Source organism: Mya arenaria, chromosome 11 (assembly GCF_026914265.1).
Source record: "Mya arenaria isolate MELC-2E11 chromosome 11, ASM2691426v1".
Classification (NCBI taxonomy): Eukaryota; Metazoa; Mollusca; class Bivalvia; order Myida; family Myidae; genus Mya; species Mya arenaria.
The window spans coordinates 205,238-230,330 of NC_069132.1; the positions used below are offsets into that span (position 1 = coordinate 205,238).

Consider the following 25,093-nt stretch of genomic DNA (forward strand, 5'->3'; position numbering starts at 1 on the left):
ATCTATTATGTGATACAAATTTGAAAATATTTTTAGTCTTAGAAATAAATTTAAAGTGAAAATTAAGTATTATTTCACTGGCAATATGGTCTCAACTTACTTTTAAATTATATAATCCCAAATAAAATAATTTTCGTTCGTTGTGATTGTATTACTTCGCGGGAAATAGCACCCGACGTTCTGTCAAATAATACAGGAAGGTAGATATGCGAAGTGAGGAACTCAACTGTTCAAAACTAACAATTCGTTCGAAAGGGGATCATGGCAATGCATTAGCTTAAAAAAGTTAAAGCTGTGTTTTTGTTGGAAAATTATAATTTCAAATTTTGCGTATGTCAGGGCCAGTAACCCCGTTATTAGAATTCAACTTTCGTTTTCATAGTTCTACTTATAAATTATCGTTGGGCGTTAATATTATGAGTTATTGGTTGTCAATCATACCTGCCGCTGTATGCTGCGTCTGTTTTTACTAATTAAGGTAGGCTGTCTCTGTTTCATTGGTCAGTTAAAATGATTTAGATCATTGATAAAAAAAAAAAATTGTTTGAATTATGCACCAGTCACTTGTAACCACGGCCCCCTGAGGTCCGGGGAATAGCGGGGATTTTGACTTTTGATCCAGCTAATCCTGGCTAAAGTCTCCGCACTGCGGGTAGGAACTGATGGTAAAATCACTGCCTAATGCCCCCGCACCCCAGGGACCATAGGTAAGGCCCATTCCCCACTATATTAAATGCGAAGATAAAACCACGGCATTCACACGGCACTGCCGGGCTACCAGAAAGGTAAAAACACGGCCCATTTCCCCGGCTATCCCAGGTATACCCTCGGATCTGGGGGGTCGTGGTTATAACTGATTGGTGCATTATTTTAAATAAAAGGCCTAAAATGATAACTGGAGAAGTGGTACCAATACAAAGTCCTACCAGATGAAGTGAAGTCCCCACATATACAGTATAAAGAAGATGTATCCTGTTTACATGTAAGGTGTCAGTGAATTTTTTTCGTTAAATTTACCACCGAAAAACGACTGTTTCCCCTCGCCAAAAATCGTCCAATTTTCCCTAAAATTAGTCATATTTTCCCTAAAAAAGGTAATCAATTCCCCTCAGAAATGAATAAAAAATACAGTTATGAATTGTCAGGGTTTTCTTCGGCAATATTTATAGCCTGTTTTCGGCAAAAAGTATCCTTTTTTCCCATATCTGAATAAAAATTCCCAATCTGGAGTTCTAAAACTTCAAAACAAAATAAGAATAAAAGATGATGAAAATATAAACAAAACAGTTATTTCCCCTACATGCAAGCGTCTATTTACAGAGACATACAATGATGTGATATCCGTGTCATGGTGAAAGGTGGATTTTCATTGGTTTATTTAACTACAGTACACTCCACGCGGAACTACCACTTTCCTCGGTGACTCAGAGGCGTTTTTAATTTATCGCGGATTTCCGCCGAGTATGCAACCTTTTATTATTATTTGTTGACCTAATCGCGGAACTCCGCGTTTTGTGCATAGCTACTACAGTACATTGCTTCTGTTAAAACAGTATTAAATAATTAGTTAATTATTTTTTCAAAGTACAGTAAGTTTCTTTTTAAAAACAATTATTGTAAATTTTCATCAGCATCGTCAAACAACTGTTGTTTTTCACATTATGTAATTAAAAGATATACCATAGTGTGTGTTTGTTATTGTCATCTTTCTCTTACTATATTAAGGTGTTGAGAACTTAATTAGATTGGAGTAATGAAGGTGTTGAGAACTTTGTAAGTGTGAATATTTTTCGGTCATTGTTTCTTAATTTGCATTTTACCACTTATTAACACTTATTCATTTATCTGTAGTTATCAATGGTTCCAAACTTATTTATTACGCATATAAGTGTAAATCCTTCATCAAGTAAATTAAAATCCCATTAAGCACCATTTTAAACATGCATTGAAATGAATAACACATTCTATCGGCTTCAGATCAAACAGTCACACTGTGTGACGTCACATAACTCACACTTTTATCCTTGAGGATCTCATGGAGAGCATGTATATTGTTATGCAGGATTAATGTGTCTGAGTGGTGTTTTCGAATGTAATTTAAGTATTGCATTTCCAACTTTAATTCATCACATTAATTAGTTACCTACATCATTGAATGTGTTGACTTTTATTGATGATTCAATAAGTATAACTGTACATAATTGCTTCTTACAGTCTATAAGTGTGGTACAAGTTTGAAAGTTTATTAGCAGATCGTTTTACAAAAATGTCATGTCTTTGTTTTCTTAATCCCTTGATTGCCCTTGTTGTTTATTTAATCCTCCAATAAATATTTCACACTTCCTCTTTCTACATGCAATACATCGTTTAGGATGGGTATTTACTAATTAACTTGTCAACAGTGGTGTATACGGTTAGGTAGATAGATAATCTTCGTCTGTGAAACTTGGTAAGTTACGATTGATGTCCTTTGGATGTCCGAAAATTAGGTATGCGAAATAAATTATTTTTATAAATAATTACGGGTGTAGCAAAAAATATCAAATAAATTAAACAAAATTAGATACAGTGGGAGATTCTTATCGGTTTTCCTCCGAGTTTCGCGGTGTTTTTACCTCCGAGTAACGCTGCGATTGTAATTATACGGTCCACTGATCAGCCTCGGTGGGTGAACAAGTAAAAACGCTGAGGAAAGAGGATTATGATCAATTGGATGTCGCGTCCGCGATGACCAAAATCCGCCGAGGAAAACGGAAAGTGGTAGTTCCGCGTGGAGTGTACTGTATATTTTTTATCCAATCAGAGAGCATGTAACAAATTAAGAGTTAAAAACATTGTGTTAAAAACACGTGTCATTGTCAACAAAAGGATAAATAATTCAAAAGTGACAGTAAATTATTCGGTGCAGGAGGGGATTAAAATAACTTATAGACAATGCTGTTCTTTGTCATGCCTCACCTACATGTTTACATGACATTGACCTTGACATTGCCAATATTGGAAAATGACAGAACTGAGAATTGAAACTGAAAGTAGACAACTGGGTGAACAAAGTATTTATTTATTATAATGATGGTGTATTTACTCTTTGATGAATGCCAAAGGAAACATGTTTTTTGATTGATTGCAAACAAGTCTGACTATTTGGGAATTGAAAAAAAAATATTGATATATTCATTCCTATCTATGAGTGTGAAAGTCATCATTTTTAATAGACAGCAGATTTTGTATCCAATTTAAGAGGAAGACCTTTTGGGACGTGTTTTAAACATAAAAAAAATAAAAATATCTACAGTAAAGTTATGGAACCCAGAACTAGGCTGACTATTGATAGGTAAACATAGTTCATTTTGGCAATTACATATTGATAACTGTTCTTGACAGGGTTCCCCCTGGGTTCTAAAAAGTTGTCACCACTTTTTCGCAGGGAGTTAAGGGGGCCGCGAAAGGCCCCCTTACGGGTCCAGGGCAGCGCCCTTGTGGGGGTTCAGAGGGGGCAAAGCCCCCTGAAGCTCATGGGTTTTAAGCATTTTAAGAGCCTTAAATTGCATTTAATTAGCACATTGTCGTGCAGAACATAATATAATATTGTTGTATATGAAGCACAAGATATGAGAAATTGTTATTCTATTGACAAAATATATGTACAAGTATATATAAATAAAAAAAGAAGAAATATTGCCAAAAATGCGACATATACAGTCGAACCTCGTTATGTCGACTTTTTCGGGACCTAGTGAAAAAAGTCGAGATAACGAAAAGTTGACTCATCCGAATTACAAAAAAAATATCACTAATCCCAACACGTTTGAGTTGGATTGTACGATGTTTACATCCACAATTGAACGGTTTTGTTAAATATTTTTGTCGTGAAAACAGCAAACTTATTATTGAAAAATAAAGTGAAACAAAAGAAGAATTTTTTGTGTCAAATTTATTTCTTTTACGTTTATGGATCACACAAAACACTTATAAAACCACAATTGCATACATTTGTACATTGTAAGAGGTTATACTGGGTCCTTCCCTGAATTGATCGACCAGAGCAGTGGAACTAACATTTGACATTTTGAAGTTATTCTTACTGTTCCCATTCGGGATTGATATCTGATCAATAAAATGTTCATGTTATATTAAATACCAAAGAGCTTGAGCAATAAATGTCTCTTTAATTAAATACATAAACAAACAACTTTAATTATACGCACTTACCAATTACATTTTTGTATCCCCCAATTATGACAGTTTGTTTTATTGACACGCACGGTATTTTGCGACATGCGGCAAACCGTCATGAATATTTTCACACCTACGTCTCGATCTACAGTTCGACATAAAGAACATAGGAAATGTGTGAAATTCGACCACTGGGACTGAAAAACGAGGTCGACATAGACAAAAAGTCGAGATAAAAAAATCAACACAAACAAATTTATTTTATATAGAATAAGAAGGAATAAATTCGGGACCGGAAAAAAAGTGTCAAAGAATTAAAGAATACAATTATGAAATTATGAGATAAACTTAAAATAAATGGAAACTTTAAAGCAATTTACATTGTCAAACTAAGGCCATACTGTCCGGTTGAAATAGTGTTTACTCTTTACTCCAGCCAAGTTATTGGAAGCCTTTTATCAAATGGGATGTAGTTCTATTTATTTGTAAGCATACCAAATGACCTCTGTTTATCTTTTTAACACTTTCAAACCCCTAAATTACTGCATTTAAAGCAATTACGAATTGCGACAAAACTGAAAGCAAATCTATTTTTAGTGCTTAAACGTCATTACGAAATTTGCATATCACATGTCTTTCTGACAACCTAAAATTGCATTTTTAAAACTAACCTGTTAATTACGCAACAACAAAGCTGTTGAGCTAAATCTTAAAATTGTTTGCTAATAAGAGACATACTAGTTAAAGGATGGCATTGTTAAGCTGTGAAAGCAATAAAATTCCGCAATTATTAGCGAGGTGTTGACTGGACCGTGACTGCCCTAATTATCGGATTTGTTGTCGCATCAGCAGATGCGCTTGATTTATGACAGTGACAGAATCGATTATCTATGCAGGCAGCATGGGCTCTGCTTACGCCATTTTAAGAAATATTTACAAAAAAAATAACGTTGTCTCCATAAATTCGCCAAATTTGAAAAGTTGTCGCCATTTTTGCGATTTTGTCGCAAATGGTGAGAATGGCGATCGCCAGCGGGAACCCTGCTTGAATGGGCTTAAATACTGAAATAAAGTAAGAAATATATCAATTTAATCTGATGATTATTTACCAATATCAATATACAAAATCTTTTATTATAGGATATATAACAAAGACGGTTTAATATATAATTCTCACATGTATGGGATGACTTTCCTGAATCTGGTACGACTCCATAGTTGTAAAAGTTTGTACTGATATCACTTTGCCTGTACTCCCTTAAATAGAAATAATCTTTGTTTAAGGCAACAGTCTCAAATATGCTAGATAGCCATTCGGGTTGGTCAAGACATTAAAGCAAGATGACATTTTGTTATGTTGTAAATTAAATCTTAAATACTATTGTTTATAATTGTAATAAACATGATTTTAATGCCTGCATGTGGAATCCATCTATACACTCATCAGATTCAGCAGCCAATTGTATAAAACTGGACAACTCTTAGGATTGGTCAAAGTTAGCCAAAATGTTCATTAATTGGTCAATATTTGTTTAATAATGTATATCAACCAATCAAAATATTGTTATGTACAAACTAGCCAAAAGATAACCCGTGGACAACTTATCAAAGTTTTATACAATTGGCTGCAGAATGGTGAACGTATTTTATCAGAAAGTAAAAAACAGTGAAGGAAGTATCAAAATGGTATTACAAGGTTGAAGGAACGTTATGACCATGAATTTAAACAATGTAACTTGTGGCTGGGTATATTTGAGCCTGCGGTGGATAGCAAAAAGATCTGCAGCCAATTGTATAAAACTTTGATAAGTTGTCCACGGGTTATCTTTTGGCTAGTTTGTACATAACAATATTTTGATTGGTTGATATACATTATTAAACAAATATTGACCAATTAATGAACATTTTGGCTAACTTTGACCAATCCTAAGAGTTGTCCAGTTTTATACAATTGGCTGATGTTTTAAACAAATGAACAGTTTCCCTGTGTAAGACATTTTAAATGGCATTATTAGAAAATTTGTCAATATCCCCATTTATCTGTTCCACTTCTTCAATCCCCATTAATCTGTTCCACTTCTTCAATCCCCATTAATCTGTTCCACTTCTTCAGTCCCCATTAATCTGTTCCACTTCTTCAATCCCCATTTATCTGTTCCACTTCTTCAATCCCCATTAATCTGTTCCACTTCTTCAGTCCCCATTAATCTGTTCCACTTTATCAGTCCCCATTAATCTGTTCCACTTCTTCAGTCCCCATTAATCTGTTCCACTTCTTCAATCCCCATTTATCTGTTCCACTTCTTCAATCCCCATTAATCTGTTCCACTTCTTCACTTCTTCAATCCCCATTAATCTGTTCCACTTCTTCAGTCCCCATTAATCTGTTCCACTTCTTCAGTCCCCATTAATCTGTTCCACTTCTTCAGTCCCCATTAATCTGTTCCACTTCTTCAGTCCCCATTAATCTGTTCCACTTCTTCAGTCCCCATTAATCTGTTCCACTTTTTCAGTCCCCATTAATCTGTTCCACTTCTTCAGTCCCCATTAATCTGTTCCACTTCATCAGTCCCCATTAATCTGTTCCACTTCTTCAGTCCCCATTAATCTGTTCCACTTTTTCAGTCCCCATTAATCTGTTCCACTTCTTCAGTCCCCATTAATCTGTTCCACTTGATCAGTCCCCATTAATCTGTTCCACTTCTTCAGTCCCCATTAATCTGTTCCACTTTTTCAGTCCCCATTAATCTGTTCCACTTCTTCAGTCCCCATTAATCTGTTCCACTTCTTCAGTCCCCATTAATCTGTTCCACTTCTTCAGTCCCCATTAATCTGTTCCACTTCTTCAGTCCCCATTAATCTGTTCCACTTCTTCAGTCCCCATTAATCTGTTCCACTTCTTCAGTCCCCATTAATCTGTTCCACTTCATCAGTCCCCATTAATCTGTTCCACTTCTTCAGTCCCCATTAATCTGTTCCACTTCTTTAGTCCCCATTAATCTGTTCCACTTCTTCAGTCCCCATTAATCTGTTCCACTTTTTCAGTCCCCATTAATCTGTTCCACTTCTTTAGTCCCCATTAATCTGTTCCACTTCTTCAGTCCCTTTGGGTTGCCTGTCAAACACTAAGTAGGGCTAGGTTCTTGAAACACAGACATTATATTTTAAGGCTTAAACATATATTTTTCTTTTCAGGATTATTTGATTTCTCAGTTCATGGTGCCTGCATATATTAGCATAAATAAGTAGAATGACAGAGAAAGCGAAATGCCTGCGAGCCCTGGGGCTTCGGGATGGTGCTTCAGATGGTAAGCAGTCATTTAATTTAGAGTTTGGGATTTCTGTTATTAAGAGTTCATTTAAATTAGAATTTAGCTCTTCAGATGAGTTTATTTTAGCGGAATAGAAATATAATGTACATATTTTGTTCTGCATTTTAAGATTGGTCTTCTGTGTATTATGATAATGGAATCAACAACTCTAACATTTAGACAAAATAAGCTATTTATATGATATTTGAATTATCTGTTATTCTAATGCTGCATAAATTATAGAGTTTCAAATTGGTATGTATTTAATGTGTTTTTCATTTTCAGAAGAAATAAAGAGAGCCTACAAGAGGCTTGCTTTGCAATTTCACCCTGACAAGGTATGATCTAGATTGGGACACTGAGTACAGTCTAGACTGGGAAACAGGGTATTGTCTAGATTGGGACACTGAGTACAGTCTAGACTGGGAAATGGGGTATTGTCTAGATTGGGAATACTAGGTAAGGTCTAGACACTGGGCAATGTCTAGATGTGGACAATAGGTAATATCTAGACTGGGACACTGGGTAAGGATTAAACTGGAACACTAGGTAAGGTCTAGACTTGGTCAATGGAAAAGACTGGGACACTGGGTAGGTCTAGACTGGAACTCTAGGTCTGGTCTTGACTGGAACACTAGGTAATGTCTAGACTGGGACACTGGGTAAGGGTTAGACTGGAACACTAGGTAAGGTCTAGACTGGGACACTGGGTACAGTCTGGACTTGGACACTGGGTAAGGTCTAGACTGGGACATTGAGTAAGGTCTAGACGTGGACACTATGTAATGTTTAGACTGGGACACTGGGTTAAGGTTAGATGGAACACTAGGTTAGGTCTAGAATGGGGCGCTGGGAAAGGGTGAGCCGAAACACTGGCTAAGATCTAGACTGGGACTCTGAGTAAAGGTAAAGGGACTAAGCAATATACTGGATTTCTAGGTAAGATTAAGACTGCGACACTGGGCAAGCTCTAGACTGAAACTCTAGGTAAGGTCTTGACTAGGACATTGGGTTAGGGCTAAACTGGGACACTGGGTAGAGTCTAGATGTTGACTGGATAAGGGTTAGCCGGGATTCAGGGTAAGGTCTAGACTGGGGCACTGGGTAAGGTCTAGACTGGGACACTGGGTAAGGTCTAGACTTGGACACTGGGTAAGGTCTAGACTGGGACACTGGGTAAGGTCTAGACTTGGACACTGGATGAAGTCTAAACTGGAACACTAGATAAGGTCTTCACTGGGGCATTGGGCTAGTTCTAATCTGGGACATTGGGTAAGAACTTGACTGGGACACTGGGTAAGGTATAGACTGAGACACTGGGTAAGGTCTAGACTGAGACACTGGGTAAGGTCTAGACTGAGACACTGGATAAGGTCTAGACTGGGACACTGGGTAAGGTTTTGACTTGGGCACCAGGTAAGGTCTAGACTGGGACAAAGGGTAATGTCTAGACAGGGACACTGGGTAAGGTCTAGACTGGGACACTGGATAAGGTCTAGACAGGGACACTGGGTAAGGTCTAGACTGGGACACTGGGTAAGGTTTGGACTTGGGCACCAGGTAAGGTCTAGACTGGGATACAGGGTAATGTGACTAATGTCTAGACTGGGACTCTGAGTAAGGTCATTGCAAGTTTAAAAGTTAAGGTGCCACAGGCCCATGATTATATATATATATATATATATATATATATATATATATATATATATATATATATATATTTATATATTTATTTATACATAACATAATATATATTGACTTAGAGAAATATGTATGGCACATTTTGCAATGATATTGCCTTGTGAAAAATTCATTCAAAAAAGGGATTTGTTTGTTAAAATTTAGCATCTTTGTGTTGTTAAATTTGCTTACATGTAACAGCCTGATTTTTCCATACAAATGTAATAAAAAAAGAGTGTAATTTTGACTTGTGAATTGTGTGTTTCAAAAGTTTGAACATCTTTGACAGATGATGCATTGAGTAGTGATACACACAAAAAAATTTCAGTATGAAGTTCTTTCATTAAAAAAGTTCCATGAGTTTTTAGGTCTCCATAATTCATTGATAAGTAAATGATTTAACAGCAGGATACATTGTTTTGCAGTAATGTTTGCATAAAACTATGCTTAGTGTAATTTTGACTTGTGAATTGTGTGTTTCAAAAGTTTGAACATCTTTGACAGATGATGCATTGAGTAGTGATACACACAAAAAATTTTCAGTATGAAGTTCTTTCATCAAAAAAGTTCCATGAGTTTTTAGGTCTCCATAATTCATTGATAAGTAAATGATTTAACAGCAGGATACATTGTTTTGCAGTAATGTTTGCATAAAACTATGCTTAGGACTCTTAATTTTTGCGAGATGAAATATGCGAGTCCGAGGGACACATGCTTTGACATTTGAAATGATTTACTAAAATATTGCCTTTATATTTTACAGAATACCGGTGAAGATGCCAAGGAGAAGTTCCAGGAAATAGCTTATGCCTACAAGTTTCTGACAGAAGGTCCCTCTGCTTTTCCCTCCGACAGCAGCAGGGTAAGTACCTAAGGTCCTTCTTCCTAAGACAGCAGCAGGTTAAGTACCTGAGGTCCTTCCCCCACCGACAGCAGCAGGGTAAGTACCTGAGGTCCTTCTTCCTAAGACAGCCCCTCTGCCTTCGATAGCAACAGTGTCCTACAGCAAAAATAACATGGGGTTACTAGCAATACCAGTTTAAGTAATGAAAAAATAACATGGGGTTACCAGCAATACCTGTTGAAGTAATGCCAAAATAACATGGGTTACCAGCAATACCAGTTCATGAAATGCCAAAATAACATGTGGTTACCAGCAATACCAGTTCATGAAATGCCAAAATAACATGGGGTTACCAGAAACAACAGTTCAAGCAAAGCCAAAATAAGATGGGGTTACCAGCAATACCAGTTCATGAAATGCCAAAATAAGATGGGGTTACCAGCAATACCAGTTCAAGTAATGCCAAAATAACATGGGGTTACCAGCAATACCAGTTCAAGTAATGCCAAAATACCATGGGGTTACCAGCAATATCAGTTCAAGTAATGCCAAAATAACATGGAGTTACCAGCAATACCAGTTCAATTAATGCCAAAATACCATGGGGTTACCAGCAATGCCAGTTCAGGTAATGCTAAAATAACATGGGGTTACCAGCAATACCAGTTCAGGTAATGCCAAAATAACATGGGGTTACCAGCAATACCAGTTCAGGTAATGGCAAAATAACATGGGGTTACCAGCAATACCAGTTCAGATAATGCACCAGCAACACCAGTTCAAATAATGCCAAAAGAACATGGGGTCACCAGCAACACCAGTTCAAATCCTGCCAAAATAACATAGAGTTACAGAGCTACAGATAAGAGTCGTAATGGGCGTAAATACACTTTAAAAATCATCCATTACGACGTAAAATCAAATAGCTCTTCGTACCGGTACGATTAAATGAAAAAAAATAGGGCGTAACGTTCTTCCGAGTATTTTTTACCGTTTTTACGCTAGCCGTTTTGACTAGTATATTCTGACCGTTTTACGCTAGCTGTTTTGACTAAATGGTAAACTCGTTAGGGGACGTAACCGCTGCGTAGCGTTTATTTTTTTCGATTCTATTCTGTGTAAATCAACTTACACAAACTTTAAATGTTGCTCAGCAAATTAAATAGGACTTTTATTTTGCTGAACAACATTTCAATTTTGTGTAAGTTTTTATATATGTGCTTTAAAAGTTTATTTTATAAAATATTGTAACGTGCTGGCTGTATGTTCAATCGGTGTCGTAGAGCCTATATGGATCGCTCTTATATAAATTTTCCTCAGGCTACTTTGCCTTATGATTTAAACAAATGATTCGAAAAAATGATTGGTGAGTTAAAACATAATCAACCAAATAATCAGGGTTCAAAGATTATGCATTGGTTTATATAAAGTTAAGTCACTTGATGAATGGCTTTCTCTTACGGGAGCTTATTTATTTGCGATGCAAAATACCTTAACCTTTGTCAGCGCGCAGATCACAATGCTCTGTGGCCAACGCAGATGTCAGGTATGACGCTTACTAGAGTTTCTAGTCACCAGCTCCGTTCACCAGACTGGATCGCAATGCTCTATGTATCTGGCTACTTGAACTGGAACGCTAGATTACCCTATAGATGTCAAGTTCCTGGTGCCTTTTTATCCCACAGATCGCAATGCTCTGTGTTCAATAATAAACAGCCAGAAGGTCAAGACTCTAATTATTTGCCTTCAAAAGACTATTTCCGGTTACTGTTTGATATTACCTCGACGGCGGTCAAACACAGAATGAATCTTTCAGCTGAGCGACGCGCTTATATACTCACCGGGCGTACGAGTTCATTATTAAGATGGGTAAAACGGGTATATTCCACTTTGCGAAAACATGAAGGGAGACAGCTTTATTTTTACTTATACTCTTTATGAAAACAACTCCCGGTTAATTGATAATGTTTAACATGATTTCTTTAATTATTATTGTCGCGAATTAAATATTTGTATGGAATAAATTAGTCTAAAATGTAAAACTAACCTTTGAAATACACAGCCAGACATTTAACTTTGTAAGCGCAAATGGCTAATTTATAACAAAGGGCGGTAATTGTGCAAATATGCGGTTACGCTACAATATCAGTCATTCATATTTGTAATTTAATGTACCGGTACACTTTAATAAATGACCCAAAGGTGTATCATACACATTACTAGATTGTATAAGGGTGTAACATACACTTTAAGTAAAAAAGTTAGCTGTAGCTCTGGAGTCACCAGCAACACCAGTTCAAATCATGCCAAATTAACATAGAGTTACCGGGCTTCATAGTTGAGCATTTTTGCCAAAGGCAGGATGAAATGACAAGCGTGTTTGAACGTCAGATACCTTAAATTGATAGTAACGATGATGGCATTGATAAAAATGACAAATTAAGAAAATGTTTTGTAACTCTGATTTCAGGAGGATATACTCAGACAAATGTTTGAAGGTAAGCGACTATTATCATTGAGACCATCTCATCAACAAGAGTAAGACTATTATCATTGAGACCATCTCATCAACAAGAGTAGGACTATTATCATTGAGACCATCTCATCAACAAGAGTAGGACTATTATCATTGAGACCATCTCATCAACAAGAGTAGGACTATTATCATTGAGACCATCTCATCAACAAGAGTAGGACTATTATCATTGAGACCATCTCATCAACAAGAGTAGGACTATTATCATTGAGACCATCTCATCAACAAGAGTAGGACTATTATCATTGAGACCATCTCATCAACAAGAGTAAGACTATTATCATTGAGACCATCTCATCAACAAGAGTAGGACTATTATCATTGAGACCATCTCATCAACAAGAGTAGGACTATTATCATTGAGACCATCTCATCAACAAGAGTAGGACTATTATCATTGAGACCATCTCATCAACAAGAGTAGGGCAAAATATCGTAAGATGAGGAAATTCAGTTAAATACTTATGAAGGGAGTGTCATAAAAATGAAATAAGAATATAAAACTCATAATTAAAGGAGACCTATTCTAGCATTGACAGTCTAACACTTAGTTTCAAAATATATTTCATTATAACCAAGAAAAAATCTCCTTTGACTCTGCATTCCTTATGGTTTGAAATAGGTCTCTAAAAATGATGCATGTTATGCCTCTGTTATTCCTCTGGAGAATGATACATGTTAGGTCTCTGAAGAAATGATACATATTATTCCCTTGAAGAATGATACATGTTATTCCCCTGAAGAATGATACATGTTAGGTCCTTGAAGAATGAAACATGTTATACCTCTAAAGAATGATACATGTTATACCTCTAAAGAATGATACATGTTATACCTCTAAAGAATGATACATGTTATTCCCCTGAAGAAAAATACATGTTAGGTCCCTGAAGAACAAAACATGTTATTCGCCTGAAGAATGATACATGTTATTCCCCTGAATAATGATACGTGTTAGGTCCCTGAAGAAAAATACATGTTATTCCCCTGAAGAATGATAAATGTTATCCCCCTGAAGAATGATACATGTTATTCCTCTGAAAATGATACGTGTTAGGTCCCTGAAGAAAAATACATGTTATTCCCCTGAAGAATGATAAATGTTATTTCCCTGAAAATGATACATGTTATTCCCCTGAGGAATGATAAATGTTATTTCCATGAAAATGATACATGTTAGGTCCCTGAAGAATGATAAATGTTATTTCCCTGAAAATGATACATATTATTCCCTTGAAGAATGATACATGTTATTCCCCTGAAGAATGATACATGTTAGGTCCTTGAAGAATGAAACATGTTATACCTCTAAAGAATGATACATGTTATACCTCTAAAGAATGATACATGTTATACCTCTAAAGAATGATACATGTTATTCCCCTGAAGAAAAATACATGTTAGGTCCCTGAAGAACAAAACATGTTATTCGCCTGAAGAATGATACATGTTATTCCCCTGAATAATGATACGTGTTAAGTCCCTGAAGAAAAATACATGTTATTCCCCTGAAGAATGATAAATGTTATCCCCCTGAAGAATGATACATGTTATTCCTCTGAAAATGATACGTGTTAGGTCCCTGAAGAAAAATACATGTTATTCCCCTGAAGAATGATAAATGTTATTTCCCTGAAAATGATACATGTTATTCCCCTGAGGAATGATAAATGTTATTTCCATGAAAATGATACATGTTAGGTCCCTGAAGAATGATAAATGTTATTTCCCTGAAAATGATACATGTTATTCCCCTGAAAATGATACATCTTAGGTACCTGAAGAATGATACATGTTATTCCTCTGAAAATGATACATGTTAGGTCCCTGAAGAAAAATACATGTTATTCCCCTGAAGAATGATAAATGTTATTTCCCTGAAAATGATACATGTTATTCCCCTGAAAATGATACATGTTAGGTCCCTGAAAATGATACATCTTAGGTACCTGAAGAATGATACATGTTATTCCCCTGAAAATGGTACATGTTATTCCTCTGAAGAATGATACATGTTATTCCCCTGAAGAATGCTACATGTTATTCCCCTGAAGAATGGTACATGTTATTCCTCTGAAGAATGATACATGTTATTCCCCTGAACAATGATACATGTTATTCCCCTGAACAATGATACATGTTATTCCCCTGAAGAATGATACATGTTAGGTCTCTGAAGAATGATAAATGTTATTCCTCTGAAGAATGATACATGTTATTCCCCTGAAGAATGATACATGTTATTTCCCTGAAAATGATACATGTTATTCCTCTGAAGAATGATACAAGTTATTCCCCTGAAGAATGATACATGTTAGGGCTCTGAAGAATGATACATGTTATTCTCATGAAAATGATACATGTTATTATACCCCCGACAAACGAAGTTTGAAGGGGGTATATTGGAGTCACTCTGAGGTCGGTCGGTCGGTCTGTCATTTTGTTGGTTTGTCGGTCGGTCTGTTGCAATTTACCTTGTCTGGACCATAACTTAAAAACTACTGGATGGAATTGGATTAAACTTCATACAATTGTAGAGCATAATGAGAGGAAGTGCAGTGTACAATAACCATAACTCTATTCTTGCTTATTACTGAGTTAATGCCCTTTGTTACTTTTTTGTGTCTGGAGTATAACTTGAAAAGTACTGGATGGAATTCATTGGAACTCCATACAATAGTAAAGCACAATGGGAGAAAGTGCAGTGTTCAAGAACCAAAACTCTACTTTGGCTCATTACTGAGCTATTTCCCTTTTTAGCTCGACTATTGGAAAAATAAGGAGAGCTATACTACTCACCCAAGCGTCTTGAGGTATTGCATTGAGACTTTATACAATGGTACTCAACCATCCAACCTACTTAATTAACCAAGTTTGATAACTCTACTTTGCATTTAATACCAATAATATGCCTTTATTATTTGACTTAGACATTCTGGTTAAGGTTTTGCGTGCAAGCACACATAGGTTAATATCTCAGCAACTACTTGAGGTATTGCATTGAGACTTGATACAATGGTACTCAACCATCCAACCTACTCAATTAACCAAGTAAGATAACTCTAGTTTGCATTTAATGCAAATAATAGGCCTTTATTATTTGACTTAGAAATCCTGGTTAAGGTTTTGCGTGCAAGCACACATAGGTTAATATCTCAGCAACTACTTGAGGTATTGCATTGGGACTTGATTCAATGGTACTCAACCATCAAACCTACTTAATTAACCAAGTTAGATAACTCTAGTTTGTATTTAATGCAAATGATAGGCCTTTATTATTTGACTTAGAAATTCTGGTTAAGGTTTTGCATGCAAGCACACATAAGTTAATATCTCAACAACTGCTTGAGGTATTGCATTGAGACTTGATACAATGGTACTCAACCATCCAACCTACTTAATTTACCAAGTTAGATAACTCTAGTTTGCATTTAATGCAAATAATGGCACCTTTTTTTATTCAACATAGAAGTTCTGGTTAAGGTTTTGAATGTAACCACTTTTAAGTCAATGCTTCAGCAAATACATCATGTATTGCATTAAAACTTTACACACAGGCTCCCAGCCATTTAACCTTCTTATTTAATCCAGTAAGATAACTCTATCTTTCATATTATATAATTTTTGCCCCTTTATTATGGGACTTATAAATTCTGGTTAAGGTCTTGCATGTTAGCGAACAGGATAATATCTCAGCAAGTACTTTATGTATTGCATTGAGACTTTATACAATGGTATTAAACCACGCAACCTAATTGAATAATCAAGTTAGATAACTGTGTTTTGCAAATAATGGCCATTTTAATACACTTAAAAATTCTGGTTAAAATTTTGCATGTAACCACATTTATGTTAATATCTCCGCACATCATGTATTGCATTGAAATCTAATCTAACAGTGTTCCATGCATGTTTCGCCAAAACTTTTCAATCCTTACACTGAAAAGCGGCGAAAAAGTCGAGCGCGCTGTCTCTGTGTCAGCTCTTGTTTTTGAAAACTATTGGATGGAATTTAATAAAACTTCAGACTGTGATAGATCATAATAAGAGGGAGTGCAGTGTACATGAACCGCAATTTTATTTCAGCTAATTACAGAGTTACTGCCCTTCATTACTTTTTCTTGTGTGGAGCATAACTTGAAAACTATTGGATGGAATTTAACAAAACTTAAGACAGTGATAGATCATAATGAGAGGGAGTGCAGTGTACATGAACCGCAATTCTATTTCAGCTAATTACAGAGTTACTCTCCTTTGTTACTTTTTCTTGTCCGTAGCATAACTTGAAAACTATTGGATGGAATTTAATAAAACTTCATACAGTGATAGATCATAATGAGAGGGAGTGCAGTGTACATGAACCGCAATTCTATTTCAGCTAATTACAGAGTTACTGCCCTTTGTTACTTTTTCTTGTCCGTAGCATAACTTGAAAACTATTGGATGGAATTTAATAAAACTTCATACAGTGATAGATCATCATAAGAGGGAGTGCAGTGTACAGAAACCGCAATTCTATTTCAGCCCATTACAGAGTTACTGCCCTTTGTTACTTTTTCTTGTCCGCAGCATAACTTGAAAACTACGTGATGGAATTTAATAAATCTTCATACAGTGATAGATCATAATGAGAGGAAGTGCAGTGTACAGGAACTGCAATTTTATTTCAGCTAATTACAGAGTTACTGCCCTTCGTTATTTTTTCTTGTCCGGACCATAACTTGAAAACTATTGGATGGAATTTAATAAAACTTCATACAGTGATAGATCATAATGAGTGGGAGTGCAGTGCACAATAATCATAACTCTATTTCAGCTAATTACAGAGTTACTGCCCTTTGTTACTTTTTTCTTGTCCGGGACATATCTTGAAAACTACTTGATGGAATTTAATAGAACTTCATACAGTGATAGATTATCATAAGAGAGAGTGCAGTGTACAGGAACCGCAATTTTATTTCAGTCAATTACAGAGTTATTGCCCTTTGTTACTTTTTTCTTGTCCGGAACATAACTTGAAAACTACTGGATGGAATGTAATAAACTTTTATGGTACAGCACAATGAGAAGGAGTTCAGTGTACATGAATCACTACACTATTTTAGCAAATTACAGAGTAATTGCCTTTTTCTGTGTTTTTTTTTTTGTCAAACTTTTGTCTGGACAGTAACTTGAAAACTACTAGATGGAATAGCATAAATCTTCAAACAATAATAAATCATAATGAGAGGCGGTGTTCAGGGGTATTAATCACCTTCAGTGATAGCTCTAGTTCCTCTTAAGAATGATACATGTTATTCTCCTGAATATGATACATGTTAGGTCTCTGAAGAATGATACATGTTATTCCCCTGAAGAATGATACATGTTATTTCCCTGAATAATGATACATGTTATTCCCCTGAAGAATGAAATACGTTATTCCCCTGAAGAATGATACATGTTATTCCTCTGAAGAGTGATACATGTTATTCCTCTGAAGAATGATACATGTTATTCCCCTAAAAATGATACATGTTATACCCCTGAAGAATGATACATGTTAGGTCCCTGAAGAATGATACATGTTAGGTCTCTGAAGAATGATACATGTTATTCCTCTGAAGAGTGATACATGTTATTCCTCTGAAGAATGATACATGTTATTCCCCTAAAAATGATACATGTTATACCCCTGAAGAATGATACATGTTAGGTCCCTGAAGAATGATACATGTTATTCCCCTGAAGAATGATACATGTTATACCCCTGAAGAATGATACATGTTAGGTCCCTTAAGAATGATACATGTTATTTCCCTGAAGAATGATACATGTTATTCCCCCGAGGAATGATACTTGTTATTCTCCTGAAGAATGATACATGTTATTCCCCCGAATAATGATACATGTTATTCCCCTTAAGAATAATACATGTTATTCCCCTGAAGTGAGTAATACATGTTAGGTCTACAAAACTATGCAGTTTTCACTAGCGTCTTATTATCCCTAATGATTGAAGCTAAGAAAATCTGGCCTGCTGATGGACAAGGTTTTTACTGTAATCTTCTCCAAACTGTTCGGTTTAAAATCCTTTCCTTTTTTCAGAGATGTTTTTCGCCAGGTATATGCGACATCGGTTTGGATTTCCGATGTTCTTCGGTGGAGACTGTGATGAAGAATTCTACTTTGATGACTCTGACGATGATGATGAAGGAAGTCCAGGTGGAAGATTTGTAAGTGGGCTTCTAATGACAAGAGAAAGTACTGACATATTGTCATTGCTTTGTGATGGTCATTAGTGGTGACAGTGGTGTTCAAAAGCTAAAACATTTAGCCAAAACCCATAAACTGTTAGAGCCTGAAACAGGGCTTCTAAAATCTGACAATTTGCCGGTCTGGATTGATTTTGACTGTGCTAGACCGATTGCAGTTACAGAAAATGGCTAAAAAATTGGTCCGAAAATTGTTCTTGTTTTTCAATTTCGGTCCAGAATGGCTAAGTCATTAAAAAAACAGAATTTGTAATACACAGTGTTTGTCATACCACATCCTAACTACCAGGGAACATCCTATTGTAGCAAGAGGACATCCATGAGGGCGATAACCGTCTGTGTGAATTGACTCTGCTGTTTTCATGACATCAAAGTGATGTCAGATTCACCGGCTATTTCTCATGAAAACAGTTGGGACACTTTTCTAATATATTCTTGAGTTATGCCCCTTCACCAATTGAGAAAAAAGTCGTTATATCCACATGCAGGGCTAGAGTTTCTTACAATATTTATTTAACATGTACCAGCAATGTCTGCCTGCTTCTTAAATTACATTTTTGAGGTATTAACTCCCAATAAGAGAAATTGGAATTACTGTATACAAATACAATGTAGAATCCTTGAATGAGTGATTATTTTTGCAGTTGAAGAAATTTGTTGCAAGTGTTATTTATATATTGGCATGCGGCCAGTTGTTCAAAACCAGCTTATAATGAGATAACCAACATGCACAGACCCCCTAGTGAAAAATCCTTTAAAACCTGTTTTAACCTTGATTTGTTGGAAAATCCTTTTAAATCTTTATAAACCTTGATTTGTTGGGGAAAAAAAAACAAACTTGTTATTCTTGAATTGTTGGAAAAACCTTTAAACCTGTATATTCTTTAATAAAAAAAAACTTAAGAAGTATGTAATTATTGTCCAAACCGTAAGTTTTTTTTTACTCAATTTGCCCCATCTTTTGGGAACAACGATGCTAGAATTATATTGAATTATTTATTTGTGAAAATTGCAGCCTTATGATCCTATTCACGCCGTATGAAAAATCTGTATCACGCTACTGACTTTTTCCAAGCCCGTATCAGCACTGTAGCATGGGTTGTGTGTTACCTTGTTTTTATGCCCCCGAAGGTGGCCATATCAAAATCGCACCGTCCGTCCGTCCGTCCATAGGTTGTCGTGTATGGGCTGTAACTTTCTCTTGTATGGACAGATTTTAAAATAACTTGCCACATGTGTTCCACATACCAAGACGACGTGTCGCGTGCAAGACCCGTGTCCCTACCTCAAAGGTCAAGGTCACACTTGGTGTTTATTCACAATGGAGTGCTGCATATAAGGACATAGAGTATAGGTTGTCGTGTCCGGGCTGTAACTTTCTCTTGTATGGACAGATTTTAAAATAACTTGCCTCATGTGTTCCACATACCAAGACGACCTGTCACGTGCAAGACCCGTGTCCCTACCTCAAAGGTCAAGGTCACACTTAGTGTTTATTCACAATGGAGTGCTGAATATATGGACATAGAGTATAGGTTGTCGTGTCCGGGCTGTAACTTTCTCTTGTATGGACAGATTTTAAAATAACTTGCCACATGTGTTCCACATACCAAGACGACTCGCGTGTAAGACCCTTGTCCCTGCCTCAAAGGTCAAGGTCACACATAGTGTTTATTCACAATGGAGTGCTGCATATAAGGACATAGAGTATAGGTTGTCGTGTCCGAGCTGTAACTTTCCCTTGTATGGACAGATTTTAAAATAATTTGCCACATGTTTTCTACATACCAAGACGACGTGTCGCATGCAAGACCCGTGTCCCTACCTCAAAGGTCAAGGTCACACTTAGTGTTTATTCACAATGGAGTGCTGCATATAAGGACATAGAGTATAGGTTGTCGTGTCCGGGCTGTAACTTTCTCTTGTATGGACAGATTTTAAAACAACTTGCCACATGTGTTCCACATACCAAGACGACGTGTCGCGTGCAAGACCCGTGTCCCTACCTCAAAGGTCAAGGTCACACATAGTGTTTATTCACAATGGAGTGCTGCATATAAGGACATATAGTATAGGTTGTCATGTCCGGGCTGTAACTTTCTCTTGTATGGACAGATTTTAAAATAACTTGCCACATGTGTTCCACATACCAAGACGACGTGTCGTGTGCAAGACCCTTGTCCCTGCCTCAAAGGTCAAGGTCACACATAATGTTTATTCACAATGGAGTGCTGCATATAAGGACATAGAGTATAGGTTGTCGTGTCCGAGCTGTAACTTTCCCTTGTATGGACAGATTTTAAAATAACTTGCCACATGTGTTCCACATACCAAGACGACGTGTCACGTGCAAGACCCGTGTCCCTACCTCAAAGGTCAAGGTCACACTTAGTGGTTATTTACAATGGAGTGCTGCATATTTATAAGGACATGGAGTATAGGTTGTCGTGTCCGGGCTGTAACTTTCTCTTGTATGTACAGATTTTAAAATAACTTGCCACATGTGTTCCACATACCAAGACGATGTGTCGTGTGCAAGACCCGTGTCCCTGCCTCAAAGGTCAAGGTCACACATAGTGTTTATTCACAATGGAGTGCTGCATATAAGGACATAGAGTATAGGTTGTTGTGTCCGAGCTGTAACTTTCCCTTGTTTGGACAGATTTTAAAATAACTTGCCACATGTGTTCCACATACCAAGACGACGTGTCACGTGCAAGACCCATGTCCCTACCTCTAAGGTGAAAGATACACTAAGTGTTTATTCACAAGGGAATTCTGAATATAAAGACATAACAGTGTAGGTTGTCAAGTATGGGTGATATTTTTTTATGTTCAGAGGCAATTTAAAATAACTTGCCATATGTATTTGACTCGGAAAGGCAAGATCAACTTTTCATGTACTCTCCTTGTTCGTAGGTCAATGTCACATTCGGGGGCATTCGTCATATACTGTGACAGCTCTTGTTCATATGAAGCATTTATGGGTATTTTTGTAGGATGAGTTTGATGCAATAGCAGGTTTCTCAGTGAGAACTGGCTACCGGCCAAAATGGACAGTTCAATTGGCATTGGGCTGGTCTGGTTCAAATTTGTCTGTGTTTTTTTATATTTTATCTTGTTACTTTATTACTCATATTGCTGTCAATTTACATTCTTACTGTGCGTTTGAATGAAACATTGATGTGAGTTTATATACTGCAGATTATGTATTCCGTGTTTAAAGGGATAATTATATGTTTATGTTTATAAAAGTTTAAAAGATGTTCTAAAATGCCCTTTTTTTCAAAAGGTCATGGACCCCCTTTTGCTAGCAAGTTAGTTGTTTCATATCAGCCAGTTCAGCCATTGCTTACCAAGTGTTGCAAGATGGGTACCATGGGAAACCATGATGAGAATGGCAGGTGCATGTTTCTGCATTTCTGCAGCAGTGTTTCTGCAGGGCTGCAATGAGAAACCATGATGAGAATGATTTGTGCATGTTTCTGCATTTCTGCAAACCATGATGAGAATGGCAGGTGCATGTTTCTGTATATCTGCAGCAGTGTTTCTGCAGGGCTGCAATGGGGGAAACCATGATGAGAATGGCAGGTGCATGTTTCTGCATTTCTGCAGCAGTGTTTCTGCTGGGCTGCAATGGGGGAAACCATGATGAGAATGGCTTGTGCATGTTTCTGCATTTCTGCAGCAGTGTTTCTGCTGGGCTGCAATGGGGGAAACCATGATGAGAATGGCTTGTGCATGTTTCTGCATTTCTGCAGCAGTGTTTCTGCAGGGCTGCAATGGGGAAAACCATGATGAGAATGGCTTGTGCATGTTTCTGCATTTCTGCAGCAGTGTTTCTGCAGGGCTGCAATGGGGAAAACCATGATGAGAATGGCTTGTGCATGTTTCTGCATTTCTGCAGCAGTGTTTCTGCACGGCTGCAATGGGGGAAACCATGATGAGAATGGCTTGTGCATGTTTCTGCATTTCTGCAGCAGTGTTTCTGCACGGCTGCAATGGGGGAAACCATGATGAGAATGGCTTGTGCATGTTTCTGCATTTCTGCAGCAGTGTTTCTGCTGGGCTGCAATGGGGGAAACCATGATGAGAATGGCTTGTGCATGTTTCTGCATTTCTGCAGCAGTGTTTCTGCACGGCTGCAATGGGGGAAACCATGATGAGAATGGCTTGTGCATGTTTCTGCATTTCTGCAGCAGTGTTTCTGCTGGGCTGCAATGGGGGAAACCATGATGAGAATGGCTTGTGCATGTTTCTAGGAGCTCTTAATGTATTGTCAAAAGAAAAAGTATACAAGTCTTTTCAGAAAATAATGTCTGGTATTGGAATTGTAGGGGTGCTTCTCTGGCAATTGCTGTTATAGGTAATGAAGTCAACCTGCTTTTATAATGTTTGAAATATGATTAGGTAAGTTAAGTTATTGGTAGTTTGATTAGATAAGTTAAGTTATTGGTAGTTTGATTAGATAAGTTTAGTTATTGGTAGTTTGATTAGGTAAGTTTAGTTATTGGTAGTTTGATTAGGTAAGTTTAGTTATTGGTAGTTTGATTAGATAAGTTTAGTTATTGGTAGTTTGATTAGATAAGTTTAGTTATTGGTAGTTTGATTAGATAAGTTTAGTTATTGGTAGTTTGATTAGGTAAGTTTAGTTATTGGTAGTTTGATTAGATAAGTTTAGTTATTGGTAGTTTGATTAGGTAAGTTTAGTTATTGGTAGTTTGATTAGATAAGTTAAGTTATTGGTAGTTTGATTAGGTAAGTTAAGTTTTTGGTAGTTTGATTAGATAAGTTAAGTTATTGGTAGTTTGATTAGATAAGTTAAGTTATTGGTAGTTTGATTAGGTAAGTTTAGTTATTGGTAGGTTGATTAGATAAGTTAAGTTATTGGTAGTTTGATTAGGTAAGTTAAGTTATTGGTAGTTTGATTAGGTAAGTTAAGTTATTGGTAGTTTGATTAGATAAGTTTAGTTATTGGTAGTTTGATTAGATAAGTTAAGTTATTGGTAGTTTGATTAGGTAAGTTAAGTTATTGGTAGTTTGATTAGGTAAGTTAAGTTATTGGTAGTTTGATTAGGTAAGTTTAGTTATTGGTAGTTTGATTAGATAAGTTTAGTTATTGGTAGTTTGATTAGGTAAGTTAAGTTATTGGTAGTTTGATTAGGTAAGTTTAGTTATTGGTAGTTTGATTAGGTAAGTTTAGTTATTGGTAGTTTGATTAGGTAAGTTTAGTTATTGGTAGTTTGATTAGGTAAGTTAAGTTATTGGTAGTTTGATTAGATAAGTTTAGTTATTGGTAGTTTGATTAGATAAGTTAAGTTATTGGTAGTTTGATTAGGTAAGTTAAGTTATTGGTAGTTTGATTAGATAAGTTAAGTTATTGGTAGTTTGATTAGATAAGTTAAGTTATTGGTAGTTTGATTAGGTAAGTTAAGTTATTGGTAGTTTGATTAGGTAAGTTTAGTTATTGGTAGTTTGATTAGGTAAGTTAAGTTATTGGTAGTTTGATTAGGTAAGTTTAGTTATTGGTAGTTTGATTAGGTAAGTTAAGTTATTGGTAGTTTGATTAGGTAAGTTAAGTTATTGGTAGGTTGATTAGATAAGTTAAGTTATTGGTAGTTTGATTAGGTAAGTTAAGTTATTGGTAGTTTGATTAGGTAAGTTAAGTTATTGGTAGTTTGATTAGGTAAGTTAAGTTATTGGTAGTTTGATTAGGTAAGTTAAGTTATTGGTAGGTTGATTAGGTAAGTTTAGTTATTGGTAGTTTGATTAGGTAAGTTTAGTTATTGGTAGTTTGATTAGGTAAGTTAAGTTATTGGTAGTTTGATTAGATAAGTTTAGTTATTGGTAGTTTGATTAGGTAAGTTAAGTTATTGGTAGTTTGATTAGATAAGTTAAGTTATTGGTAGTTTGATTAGGTAAGTTAAGTTATTGGTAGGTTGATTAGGTAAGTTTAGTTATTGGTAGTTTGATTAGGTAAGTTAAGTTATTGGTAGTTTGATTAGGTAAGTTTAGTTATTGGTAGTTTGATTAGGTAAGTTAAGTTATTGGTAGTTTGATTAGGTAAGTTAAGTTATTGGTAGGTTGATTAGATAAGTTTAGTTATTGGTAGTTTGATTAGATAAGTTAAGTTATTGGTAGTTTGATTAGATAAGTTAAGTTATTGGTAGTTTGATTAGATAAGTTAAGTTATTGGTAGTTTGATTAGATAAGTTAAGTTATTGGTAGTTTGATTAGATAAGTTAAGTTATTGGTAGTTTGATTAGATAAGTTAAGTTATTGGTAGTTTGAT

At 36.0% G+C, this 25,093-nt stretch overlaps 1 protein-coding gene across 5 annotated transcripts in view; it reads left to right on the forward strand.

Moving 5' to 3' along the window:
- Positions 1–159: 159 nt before the first annotated feature.
- Positions 160–25,093, forward strand: part of LOC128208913 (uncharacterized) — a 63,306-nt gene continuing 38,372 nt past the window's right edge. For 3 of the 5 annotated variants that reach the window (XR_008256917.1, XM_052912620.1, XM_052912623.1), the window contains exons 1-6: positions 222–478; positions 7,372–7,484; positions 7,773–7,825; positions 9,931–10,029; positions 12,482–12,509; positions 18,635–18,762. Coding sequence is in view for 4 of the 5 variants with exons in the window: in XM_052912620.1 (XP_052768580.1) it covers positions 7,427–7,484; positions 7,773–7,825; positions 9,931–10,029; positions 12,482–12,509; positions 18,635–18,762 (366 nt within the window). In the remaining variant the exon portion in view is untranslated. The other 2 variants (XM_052912621.1, XM_052912622.1) reach the window with 2 other exon arrangements.